This window comes from Sinocyclocheilus rhinocerous, unplaced genomic scaffold (genome assembly GCF_001515625.1).
Source record: "Sinocyclocheilus rhinocerous isolate Xijiao unplaced genomic scaffold, SAMN03320098_v1.1 scaffold61, whole genome shotgun sequence".
NCBI classification, from domain to species: Eukaryota; Metazoa; Chordata; class Actinopteri; order Cypriniformes; family Cyprinidae; genus Sinocyclocheilus; species Sinocyclocheilus rhinocerous.
This window is the reverse complement of record NW_015640445.1, coordinates 2,141,473-2,154,604: the sequence shown is the minus strand read 5'-3', so window position 1 is coordinate 2,154,604 and position 13,132 is coordinate 2,141,473. Positions and strand designations below refer to the sequence as shown.

Genomic DNA, 13,132 nt, shown 5'->3' with positions numbered 1-13,132 from the left:
TGGGTGGGAGGGCGGGTATTTGTGAGCCTCCGGACATTCAGGGCTAAACTCTGGATCGGGAGCCCCCTCTAGGCTGAACACGGGAACAGGATGGCGCTCTGGAGGAGTGGACACTTGAGGGCGCTTTCAAGGTACGGGCACTGGAGGGCGCTTTCGAGGAGCGGGCACTGGAGGGCGCTTTCGAGGAGCGGGCACTGGAGGGCGCTTTCGAGGAGCGGGCACTGGAGGGCGCTTTCGAGGAGCGGGCACTGGAGGGCGCTTTCGAGGAGTGGGCACTGGAGGGTGCTCTGGACTGGATTTGGGGACTGGAGCCCTCTCCTTTTCGGTGTGGCACATTCGCCACGCCATACTCAGCTCACCCTCAGCTGCGGTGCAGGGGTTGGAGCTCCTCTCCGCGCTCACACCGTCCGTGGCGTTCTCCCTCGTGCCTGGCATTGTCGCCGGCTCTCGCACCTGGTCTGACGGATTCAGCTCTACGTCCAGGGCGATCCTCTGCTCAGTCGCTCGGCTTTGCGCTGGCTCGCTGATCGTGGCAGGAATTTGCTCTCCGTAATCGGTGGGCTCGGGTTTTAGCTCCGCACAGCAGGGAGATGGTGGACTGGGCTCTGGGTCCGGAGTGGATCTGGCGAGATCATCCTCGGGAGTGACGGTGAGAGGTGACCAGTTTCTCGCCAGAATCCACTCCACAAACACAGCGAAATCCTCTCGAGGACCATCTTCAGACGACGGTGCTCTGCACTCGATGTTTAGACTGGCGTCGTAGAACGCAGAGAGCGCGTCGTCCGGATACCTGGTGGTGCTTGCTAGCATCTGGAACAGTCTAGTATGGTCCTCGAGAGCTTTGTCCCCCTGCTCCAGCAGGAGGAGGAGGGATTCGGGGTGAAGAAGGGCATCCATCCAGGGAACACAATGGAAAAAAAAGATACTGGGAAAAACGAGAAAACAAACGGAGGGGAAGACACGGAGGTAACTGTTTTTGGGTCAGGTCTTCTGTCATGCTACGCTGTTGAGGGAACACGCTGGAGGCACGAGTAAACGAGAACAGTCTCAAGGAAACACAGAGGATAATCCACAATAGGAGCTTGAGCCAACACACATAGACAACAAGTAGACCTGACAAACACAAACTGAACAGACTAGGACTTTTATACAGGGGATGATTGGGGAACACAGGTGACATCAATGGAACATAATCAAACTAAACGAGGACAGGAACATGACCAAATAAGGCAAAACAGGAACTGAAACATGACAAAACAGGTCCAATCCTGACACATACAGTAGGCTTACATGCATATAATCTCGGTTGCAGAATGTTACAATATGGAGGACAGCTTACTTATAGTGACCTATAGAAACAACTGCTACTGAGGCAGAGCTGGTTAGCGTGATATAATTCACTGATATAATGGCTAATTCCCCAATTAGAGGAAAGAGAAAAAATGCTTCGGAAAAAAAAAGAATCATTCTTGTTTTAAAGGATAGACTATAATAGTTTTAGAAAAAAGTATATATTTGATTCCACATTTTTAAGGAATAGGGATGTTATTTCACTCTTTAAGAGTGTCAGAATTTCACTGTTATGGGTGATATTTTTTTCTACAGATAATGGTGTATTGATTTGCTCCTGTGTAGTAACTTGAATGCAAGGTTAGCAGGCTTGTTAGTTAGCGGTATGCTAAGATACCTTACAAACATAGAACATGAAATAGCTTTTGATTGTATAATATATGTGATTAACGTTCTTTGTGATATTTTGTTAGTTAAGATAATGTATATCTTCACCTGCATCATCTCCTCCCTCACTTCTCTCGTTCTTACATTCCTCTTTAATGTTGTTTGGCTGCATGAGTGCATTTGCTTTCTCATATAGCTTTTGCTGGCCTCTGATTTAGGCACATGTCCCCTTTTTGACTTTTACACAGAAGTTAACTTGTTTATTGTATTGATGATTGTGTTTATCAGACTTTTTTCCTGTCCTTTTTGTGTTTGTAGATGGAATGGGTCGAGTTCTGGCTCAGGACGTCTACGCCAAAGACAACCTGCCTCCTTTCCCTGCATCAGTTAAAGATGGCTACGCTGTTCGAGGTGAATACCCATTACTGCAAAATTACTCAACCTGCATGGTCTCGTTTACCACTTTTTTCCACCCAAATGAGGCAGTGTTCTTGCTGAAACCGTGCTCGGCCTGGAAATTTTGTTCTGCATTTAAGGGCAGAGAAATCACATAACTGATTATATAACAGTATATCCTGCCCATAAACATACATTTGCACAAACATTTAGAGAACATTTAACATCAAGTATAATTTAAGTATAATAATTGTATTCCTGTGATGGCAAAGCTGAATTTTCAGCAGCCATTACATTAGTCTTCAGTGTCACATGATCCTTCAGAAATCATTCTAATATGCTGATTTGCTGGTCAAGAAACATTTCTTATCATCAATGTTGAAAACAGTTTTGCTGCTTAATATTTTTACTAGTGCTGTCAAACGATTAATCGCGATTAATCGTATCCAAAATAAAAGTTTTAGTTTACATAATATATGTGTGTGTACTGTGTATATTTATTATGTATTTATAAATACACACACATGCATGTATATATTTAAGAAAAATGTTACGTTTATATATTAAATATATTTATATATGATATAATTTATATTAATATAAATATATACACGTAAATATATGTAAATATTTTCAAAATATATGATGTATATGTCTTTCTATATACATAATAAATATTCACAGTACACACATATATATTATGTAAATAAAAACTTTTATTTTGGATGCGATTAATCGCGGTTAATCATTTGAGAGCACTAATTTTTACACAAACTATGAAATTTTCTTCCAGTATTCTTTGTATGGATAGAAAGTTAAAAAAGACCAGCATTTATTTGAAATAGAAGTTTGCATTTGTAACATTGTAAATGTTTTACTGTCAATCTTAATCAATTTAATGCAACCTTTCTAAATAAAAGTAGTCATTCATTTTTATTTTTATTTTTATTTTAAACAAAGAAAAAATATTATTTTTATTTAATACTTGCTCATTTTGAGCTACAACATACAGATACAACAACCTTATTTTTAACTATAACTATTATGATCACATTAATCAAAACTGTAAACCTTTTGAAAATGACTAAGTTTCTCTTTTTACTGTTTTTCAGCTGCTGATGGTCCTGGTGATCGCTTCATCATTGGAGAGTCTCAGGCTGGGGAGCAGGTGAGTTAAACGAACAAAAACTGGAACTAGTCTTCTTACACTGTTGAAAATCTGACGAGCATAGTCTCTCTCCCTCACACATACACAGGAAATGCCTGCTTTTGCACTGGCACCTTGTGTCTGCAGGAGGCTTGTGTGCTCAGATGGCAAGAAAACTCAGACTCACTGAGCGTGTTTAATGAGTGCATCACACACACACACAGAGAAAGAGGGGGAGATCCCCGTGGGCTGTGTGCAGCAAAGTGCAGGCCAGCACTCCAGTGCTCATGGCTGACGTCCATACAGCGCTCTGTCTGGAGAGTATGTTTGCATTTGAGTCATGGGTCATTCTGTTGTTTTCTCAGCTAATGCCATATGACTCTGGTACGAATAATAATGTATATGTACAGGTGCATCTCAATAAATTAGAATGTCGTGGAAACTGGACTGTTGCCCAGTGGTCCAAAGTCCTCTTTTCAGATGAGAGCAAGTTTTGTATTTCATTTGGAAACCAAGGTCTTAGAGTCTGGAGGAAGGGTGGAGAAGCTCATAGCCCAAGTTGCTTGAAGTCCAGTGTTAAGTTTCCACAGTCTGTGATGATTTGGGGTGCAATGTCATCTGCTGGTGTTGGTCCATTGTGTTTTTTGAAAACCAACGTCACTGCACCCGTTTACCAATAAATTTTGGAGCACTTCATGCTTCCTTCTGCTGACCAGCTTTTTGAAGATGCTGATTTCATTTTCCAGCAGGATTTGGCACCTGCTCACACTGCCAAAAGCACCAAAAGTTGGTTAAATGACCATGGTGTTGGTGTGCTTGACTGGCCAGCAAACTCACCAGACCTGAACCCCATAGAGAATCTATGGGGTATTGTCAAGAGGAAAATGAGGAACAAGAGACCAAAAAATGCAGATGAGCTGAAGGCCACTGTCAAAGAAACCTGGGCTTCCATACCACCTCAGTAGTGCCACAAACTGATCACCTCCATGCCATGCCGAGTTGAGGCAGTAATTAAAGCAAAAGGAACCCCCTCCAAGTATTGAGTACATGTACAGTAAATTAACATACTTTCCAGAAGGCCAACAATTCATTAAAAATGTTTTTTTTTATTGGTCTTATGGAGTATTCTAATTTGTTGAGATAGTGAGTTGGTGGGTTTTTGTTAAATGTGAGCCAAAATCATCACAATTAAAAGAACCAAAGACTTAAACTACTTCAGTCTGTGTGCATTGAATTTATTTAATACACGAGTTTCACAATTTGAGTTGAATTACTGAAATAAATGAACTTTTCCACGACATTCTAATTTATTGAGATGCACCTGTATGTATATGATATTTTGTAGGAAAAGTAACAATTCAACCCAGTATCAGAAGGATGCAACATTAGTGTAGTTTTGCTTTCACACCACAGATTTCTGATACAGTGGTTAAAGATCTTTTTCTCTCTGTAGCCCACTCTCACAGTTATGCCAGGCCAAGTGATGAGGGTGACGACAGGTGCTCCTATCCCATGTGGTGCAGACGCTGTAGTGCAAGTAGAAGACACAGAACTGCTACGAGAGTCTGAAGACGTAAGTGTATCATATTCTTAACTGCAAACTATTGAAAACTATTTTAATAAAAACAACTACAACAAAAAAAAACTCAGATTCCACCAAGACCAAATACATTAACATTGTCATATCCATCACCGTGCTAAAATGTTCCGAGAGTTGTCATGATTGAAATAACTTTAACTTGAAATCAACCACATCCCTAAAAGAACAAAGTATGTTTTATAAATAATTTCTACCTTTGAGGATGCTCCCAATTTTGTTTTGCTTTTAGCTAGCTTTCTGGGGACATTTTTCATGTATTTTGTCCCAAATGTGAAGCATGCATAGTTCAAAGTATAAGACAATTAAAAAGAAAAACAACCAAATATATTTAAAATTTGGAGAACAACACAAGGATTTTATGAATGCATAATTACAATAAATTATACAGCAGTATTTTTTGCAATAGTATTTTTGTATTATCTTCATTTAATATGGAGGAAAACTAGAAACACACCACACAAACATACTTCTAAAGTTTCTAGCAAATTCTCACATAAATGAAAGTCCAGTGTTGTTCATACAGGTTGTTTGTACATGTCTCAATCTGGTTGGTTATGAATTACAGGGTACAGAGGAGTTGGAGGTGAGGATCCTGGTTCAGGCTCGTCCAGGACAGGATATCAGGTGAGTGGGACTGAAGTTTATTTCCGCAAAAAATGCCAGAGACTTTGTATAACTGACCAAATATTTCTTTTTTATCGTTACTGTGTTTTTTCATCTCAATATCCATTCATACAAGTCCATTTCGCCAAAAGTATTCGCATCCACATTTAAAGGAGAATTTTCTTTGAAAAGGATTTTATGGATGATTTTGAAAAAAGTATCTTATGCTTACCAGGACTGCTTTTTATCTTATCAAAAATACAATTTAGTATTGTGAATATTATTACGATTCAAAATAACTGTTTTCTATGTTAATATACTTTAAAATGTCATTTATTTCTGTGATGGCAATGCTAAATTTTCAGCAGCCATTACTTCAGTCTTCAGTGTCACACGATCCTTCAGAAATCATTCTAATATGCTGATTTAATGCTCAAGAAATATTTCTTATTATTATCAATTTTGAAAACAGTTGTGCTGCTTAATATTTTTCAGTGAATTTTAGTGTTTCGTACTGTCACTTGTATTCAATTCAATGTATCCTTGCTAAATAAATGTATTCAGTGTACAAAAGTGTATGTAGATGTATCATGTTTTGATACTTGTTGATGTGAATAAGCATTATTCCACATTTCACCTTTTTCACGAGGAATTAATCAGTCGCTTTGAGTAATATAAAACTGGTATTGTTATACACAGGCCTATAGGACATGATATCAAGCGTGGAGAGTGTGTGCTGGCTAAGGCCACTCACATGGGTCCATCTGAGATCGGCCTCCTGGCCACTGTAGGAGTCACAGAGGTGGAGGTGCAGAAATTCCCAGTTGTAGCAGTCATGTCCACCGGCAATGAGGTAGGACTTGTTTGTGTGTCGCTTTGTTACTTTCTTTTGCCCATGGTAATTTAAAACATGTTTGACCGTGTTTATGTATGTTTATGTATGCAGTTGTTAAACCCTGAGGATGACCTTCATCCAGGCAAGATCAGGGACAGTAACCGATCCACACTGTTGGCCACCATTCAGGAACACGGCTATCCCACCATCAACCTCGGCATCGTCGGAGACAAGTCAGCATCCCTTCTTTACCACACACACACACACACACACACACACACACACAGTCACACACACAGAGTCAGGTCTGCACGTCTAAATCTTTCCAACCTCAGCACTCCTCTGAAACTCCAGCTCTTACATTAGAATCGATACAAGATCATACAATGTCTCAGCAGAATTTACTGAAAGACAGCATTTCCTTGCAGAGCTCTGAAGTATTTTTCCACCTTTATTTGTATGTGCATACATATACTGTAGGGATGTATAGATGTATAATATTTATAAGGAGCATGTTTAAAACATGTATAAGAAGCAAATACAAGCAGGTTAATAATAATAAGTCAGTGATAAGTAATTAAAAACAAAATAAATATGTATTGTTTATTTTTCTGCATTCATATGAAGAAACTGTAAAGTTTTTCTTGAAGTCAGTAATGCTTTTTTGTGCTGTCCTCATTTTGTGGATATGAAATATGAAATTTAATACATTTAGTATAAATATAACAATATATTGTGTATTTTGAAATTATTATTTATATGATTTAATTATAATATAATATCACGTTCAAAAGTTTAAGGTTTGTAAAAAAAAAATTATGTTTTTAAAACGATGTCTCTTGCTCTCACCAAAGCTGCTTTTATTTGATGAAAAATACAATAAAAACAGAAATATTGTGAAATATTATTGTAATTTAAAATAACAATTTTCTCTTTTAATATATTTTAAAATGTATTTATTCCTGTGATAGCAAAGCTGAATTTTCAACAGGCATAACCCCATTTTTTCCCTCAGGAAAAATAGAAGGTTTAAAAGAACAGCATTTATTTGAAATAGAAATCTTTTGTAAAAATGTAAAAGCCTTTACTTTTAATCAATTGAATGTGTCATTAATGAATACAAATATTAAATTCAGGTTATTGCCTACATTACATTTGCACTAGTAACAGTGTAAGCAAACATTTTATACTTTTTACTTCACCAATATGCGAGGAATGGATTTAACAAAGAAAAAAATTGCATGTAATTTGGCATGATCATGTTTTGTAACCCCCTGCAGCCCAGACGACCTGTTGAACGCCCTGAACGAGGGCATTAGTCGTGCTGACGTCATCATCACCTCCGGGGGCGTGTCTATGGGTGAGAAGGTCAGTTGATTGGAGTTGTCTGGAAGTGCTGTAGTCTAATGAAAGGTCACATGCTTGAAATGTCCAAGCTTCTCAATACAGGAATGTGGCCTCACAGATCAGTCTGCTTCATGTCAAGAAGAGGATTCCATTGGTTTACCCAGAGAGCACGAGATCTCAGAGCAAAACTCTTTTAAGAGCTTATGCCGCAGGTCACTGTATGTTTTACTGCCATCTAGTGTTTCTGCTTGTTTCTTGTCACAAAGCAGCATTTGTTAACCTGGCCTTTTATTTTGGGTCTTTGCCCAGGCAGCAGTGCACTGACCGCCTCTTGCTCTTGATTTTCCGCCCTATTAATTAAAGCTCTTTAATTACCCGATGTTTCACTTCATCAGACGTGGATAGATGTTGTTGTCCTACATGAGAGGAGAAACGCAAACACTCACGTTAACGTCTGTGTATGTTTTTTTTTTTCAGGACTATCTGAAGCAAGTGCTGGATATAGACCTCCATGCCCAGATCCACTTCGGTCGAGTGTTTATGAAGCCGGGGTGAGTGAGAGAAGCAGTCTTAGTCATGCAGAGCCAGACTTGCGTAAAGTCTGGATGGGGCGGCACTGGCGTGAGGGGAGGGGTTTGGTTGTTGGATTGAGGATATCTTGTTTTCTTGTGAACAAACTGCCTTAAAATTCTTTCAAGGATTTAATGCCATGAGCTAAAAAATGGTGGCAACGCCAAAATATTGATAAGAACTAGAGCCCGACCGATATATCGTTTAGCCGATATTATCGGCCGATATGAGCCTGTCGCCGATATATCGGTATCGGCAAATATGCCGCCGATATGAACTTTTTTTTACATAACATATAATGCAGATAAAATGCTTGAAATGGTGTAATTACTTAGTTTGTCCAGCAGAGTGTGCTCCATTGTTTGCTACTGGCGACCTGGATGAAACGCTTTAAAGCTTATCTTATAAGTCTATGGAAAACCATTGGAACTTTGAACGGCCATATCTCCGTAAAGGCGCGGCGAATCCGCACCAAATTCGGGGGATCCCTTCAGCTCGAGGAACCCTCTCGAACGCGAATCGAGTGTACTTGTAGAGGCCCGCTTTCGAATGAGACCACCACCGCATCGATAGCCCCCGGGGTTCGGGAGTTACGGGCGGTTAAATTCTGGTATCGGCGTTTGGTATCGGGGCATTTTAACGAGTACGAGTACGAGTACAGGAGCTCAGTATCGGGCCCGATACCGATACCAGTATCGGTATCGGTGCATCCCTAGTCCAAACTTTTGACTGGTACTGTACTATAATATACACAAAGAATACCGGCCGATATATCGATATCGACTCCCTAATATCGGTATCGGCCCCAAAAAAACCATATCGGTCGGGCTCTAAGAACCAGTGCACCAGTAAAGAGTTATTTAGTATAATTTTGCCAGAAAAATCTTGTTTTTATCATATGTTAATGTAAAAAATCTTGTGTAATATAACTTGTGTTTGTTTGTTTGCTGGTTTTTATTGTATTTGTTATACTTGTATTTTTTTAAATTGTTTTTGCCATGTAGATGCTGACATGGCATTAAATAAAAATACACTACTACTACTTATTTCGACATGGCTCTCTGGAATTCTTGATTCTGATTGGTCAGTTGTGGCATTGATCTGTCATCATTTGGGTAATTCTGTATAAATGACCACTCATACAAGCAACCAATGACTTTATATATCTTGTAATACTCCTGCAACAATATTACAGTATTAAAACTGAAGTCCTCCGAGATCATTTTTACTACAATTGTTAATCGAGATCCAAGATGGTGGCAGTTATGTTTGCAGTGACACAATAGACATGAAAATGGCACCAGGTTGACTTACTCAGATGAGCGGTTCGATATAAAGCATTGCCCAGATGATTGCCAAAAATATTTGGAAACATCTGACTGCTTAATGCTGTGATTGACCAATCAGAATCAAGTATTCCAGAGAGCCTTGTAATAATTTGTGATAACAACTGTATACTGTATTTGCTGGTTAGGGCATCTGTTGAAAAATTATTTTGGTTGTTGCTGGGATGTAGAATGTTGATGCTTTATTCTATTTCTATTTTAGTTTGCCTACTACGTTTGCCACCTTAGACACTGACGGTGCCAGAAAGCTGATCTTCGCCCTTCCAGGTACAATATGCTGTGTATTTGACATAGTGTGTATGTAAACAAATGGAGAAGTTTTGACAGGAAGAGTGTCTCAGAGTTGGAACTGTTTAGAATTTACACAAATGAAATCACATACATACACAAACCCATGTGACTGAGTTTCCTCTTTCTCCCACATACTTACTACTTACAGTACAACAACTTCTTTTATTCTAGCTATTTACATAAGCTCACATATCTATACAGTACTATCTCCAAACTAAATGGTCCCTTCTCCATAAAATTGAATCAGCCCACGGTTGCCCACCTGTGTACCTTTCTGCAAACCTGCATCTCCCTGCTTGCCCACCGGTCCGATCAGCTTTCCCAAGCTTGCCCCCACCCCGAGCCAACTGTACTCCCACCTTGTGGCTTCGGAAACCAGGTGGTCGAGGCAGTGGTGACAGTGGTGATTTCTATATTCCCCTTCAAAGGTAATTTCACCTACAGAGACACAGGGGCGACTCTTCTGGAGACTGTGCCCCTGAGTGACAGCGAGGCCAGCAGACTGCCTGTGCCTCCTCCCCCACGAGGAAGTAGGTGCTCTTAATTCAGGAAATAAGCCCTGTCTTCAGCCCGAGCTCAGAAAACGGAAATGGACTTGAAATTTTGACACCAAACCCTAATAACCTGGTTTTCGAAACCATGTAACACGAAATCTCTTTTTAGTGCACTTGGGCTCATTTGGGACCAGTATGTTATAATTATTACAGACATTACAAGTTAAAAACCTGAAAAGGCCTTGTCTAATCTACAGTAACAACCACAATGAAATGAAACATAGGAATAATATTTTTGTTCTGATTTTCCAATGTGACGCTTTCTGTTCTGTTTTCTGAGAGAAGCCTTGTGTTTTTGCTTTTTTGCGCACCTTGTAGCTATTAGTTCTGTTGCAACCTGCCGAAGCCCTTCCATTTTGTGTACCGTGATGTGGTTTAGTGTCTTGAAACTGCTATGTGTCTGATGTAGTGCTGTCCTCCTTTTGCTTTCAATGCCCTTCTTCCCTTCCTGTTGATGTGGTGGAGGGCACCTCTGCATTTGATACACTCTTCTTTCTTAGCTGGTTTCAGTAGTTGGTTCACATTTGTCTTATCAGGGAGTATTGGGTTGTTTTCACACTTTATTTGATTGCTCTGGTACGAACCAGAGTTCAATTCCATCCCTAGTATTATTGGGCTTCGAAATGTACATGGACACAAATGTACATTTGCATAATCAGTGTGAGTGCAACTTACACACCAACCAGAAAAACTGAACTCTGATGTCAAAAAGATTCCTTAAAGGGGCAGTTAACCCAAAAATGAAAATTTTGTCTCTATTTAATCACCCTTGTGTTGCTACAACCCTTGTGTGACTTTCCTTTTTCCATAGAACACAAAAGAAGAAGCTGAGCAAAATGTTAAAGCTGCTATTTTTTAATGTAATGATAATAAGGTATGTGGAAAGAAAGTAATTAGTAGCTTAATTCATCAAGGACACATTACATTGATCAAAAGTGGCCATAAAGACATTTATAATGTTGCAAAATATTTAAATTTCAAATAAATGTCGCTTTTGAACTTTCTATTCATCAAAGAATCCTTAAATCTATCACGGTTTCCACAAAAAGTATTATGCAGCACAACTAATTTCAACATAATAAGAATAATAAGAAAATAAATGATAATAAGAAATGTTACTTGAATGGTACAAATCAGCATATTAGAATGATTTCTGAAGGATCATGTAAAACTGAAAACTGGAGTTATTTTAAATTGAAATAATTATTCACACTATTACTGTTTTTACTGTGTTTTGATCAAATAAATGCAGCTTTAGTGAGCTTAAAAAAACATTTGCAGCGACTAAGCTTTTGAACAGTAGTGTACAAGAATGAGGTTTGAGATCTGTGGAAGATTTTCAGCAAGTAATAGTTAAAACTGCTGTCAGTTGCTTGATTTCAGGCTAATTTTGTGGTACTTTTATGGCGTTTTGTTGTTCTTGTAGCTGGATAGCCACTGATCACTGTGTACATGAATTGTAAATAAAAGAGCAGCGTAAACATTCTGCTAAATGTCTCCTTTTGTGTTCTCTAAAACACAAGATCGGACAATTTTGGAACAACATGAGGGTGAACAAATTACAGAATTCACATTTGGAAGTGAACTGTTGCTTTAAAGACATCAGGAAACAAACTGAATTCCTATCTACTACAGATGATCCACAGTTCAGAGAGTTTCTGCCCCAGACCTCCACCCCGACCCTAAACCGTAAGCCATAGTCTTCACCTCAACACTCGTCTCTTCTTTCTGTCTCAGGTAACCCAGTGTCAGCTGTTGTAACCTGTAACCTCTTTGTTATCCCTGCATTAAGAAAGATGCAGGGGATCCTGGACCCACGGCCCACCATCATCAAAGCCAGGGTGAGTATGGCCAATAACGCTCATGTTCTTGCAGTGGTGGATTGAAAGTATTTTTACTTCAAGTGAATTTTTCAAGTATGTTTTTTTTTTTTGTTGAGTATTTTATTGTGGAAACCTTTCCAAAACATTACATTTCATAAAAAAAAAACGTATCATTCCTTGTTAATTTGAACTGAAGAAATCATCACCTGCTCTGAGAGGTGATAGTGATGTCCGATTTGTGAACAAGCTGATTCTTTTCAATGAACCTGTTGAATCGTATCGCATATTGCAATTCATTCACAAATTGGACTGATCTGATAGCAGCTGTTCTCGAGTCAACAACTCACTGATTCAAGGATCCAGTCAGAGTGAGTCTTCATGTCTAACTTAAAATGAGCCAAGAACCAGAAGATCCTTTGAGCTTGAGTGTGTGCGCAGCTGACAGCTTGACAAGGAAGCTACTAATTCCAAATTTTAGGATTGATTATTGTAAAAAAAAAAAAATCATATTTGATAAAATCATATTTTGGTCATGACCTTCAGTTGTTTGTGAACTAAATCTGCTGTGAGCTGTTTAAGCACATATTATATAATATGTTATATATATATATATATATATATATATATATATATATATATATATGCAATGCTTGCATTTGAATATGTCCTGTATCACCATCTGAACCATGTAGGTTTTAGGTAAAAACTAAACATGATATTGAAATACTGTAAAATAAAGCCCATGCATCTTCCCCGCTGCCGTAGCAGTTTCAAATGATATAAAACTAGTATGTTTGCATAGCATTCTTCTCAAAATAACACATTTTGCCCTGTTATGTCTGTTTTTATATTGTATGTTTATACTATTTGTCAACACACATTTTTTTAAACACTGTTGTTGCATTTTATTTTCACTTGTTTGCACATTTGAATTCGGTATCCT

The 13,132-nt window shown here is 38.7% G+C and overlaps 1 protein-coding gene across 5 annotated transcripts in view; it reads left to right on the top strand.

The window, feature by feature from the left end:
• Positions 1–13,132, top strand: part of gphna (gephyrin a) — a 109,783-nt gene that overhangs the window by 94,764 nt on the left and 1,887 nt on the right. For 4 of the 5 annotated variants that reach the window (XM_016568826.1, XM_016568825.1, XM_016568828.1 and 1 more), the window contains 10 exons: positions 1,996–2,088; positions 3,186–3,241; positions 4,674–4,793; positions 5,386–5,444; positions 6,123–6,276; positions 6,370–6,491; positions 7,539–7,626; positions 8,083–8,156; positions 9,724–9,788; positions 12,104–12,207. In XM_016568826.1, coding sequence (XP_016424312.1) covers positions 1,996–2,088; positions 3,186–3,241; positions 4,674–4,793; positions 5,386–5,444; positions 6,123–6,276; positions 6,370–6,491; positions 7,539–7,626; positions 8,083–8,156; positions 9,724–9,788; positions 12,104–12,207 — 935 coding nt within the window. Of the gene's footprint in view, positions 1–1,995; positions 2,089–3,185; positions 3,242–4,673; positions 4,794–5,385; positions 5,445–6,122; positions 6,277–6,369; positions 6,492–7,538; positions 7,627–8,082; positions 8,157–9,723; positions 9,789–10,240; positions 10,343–12,103; positions 12,208–13,132 lie in introns of all 5 variants that reach the window. The other variant, XM_016568823.1, reaches the window with a different exon arrangement.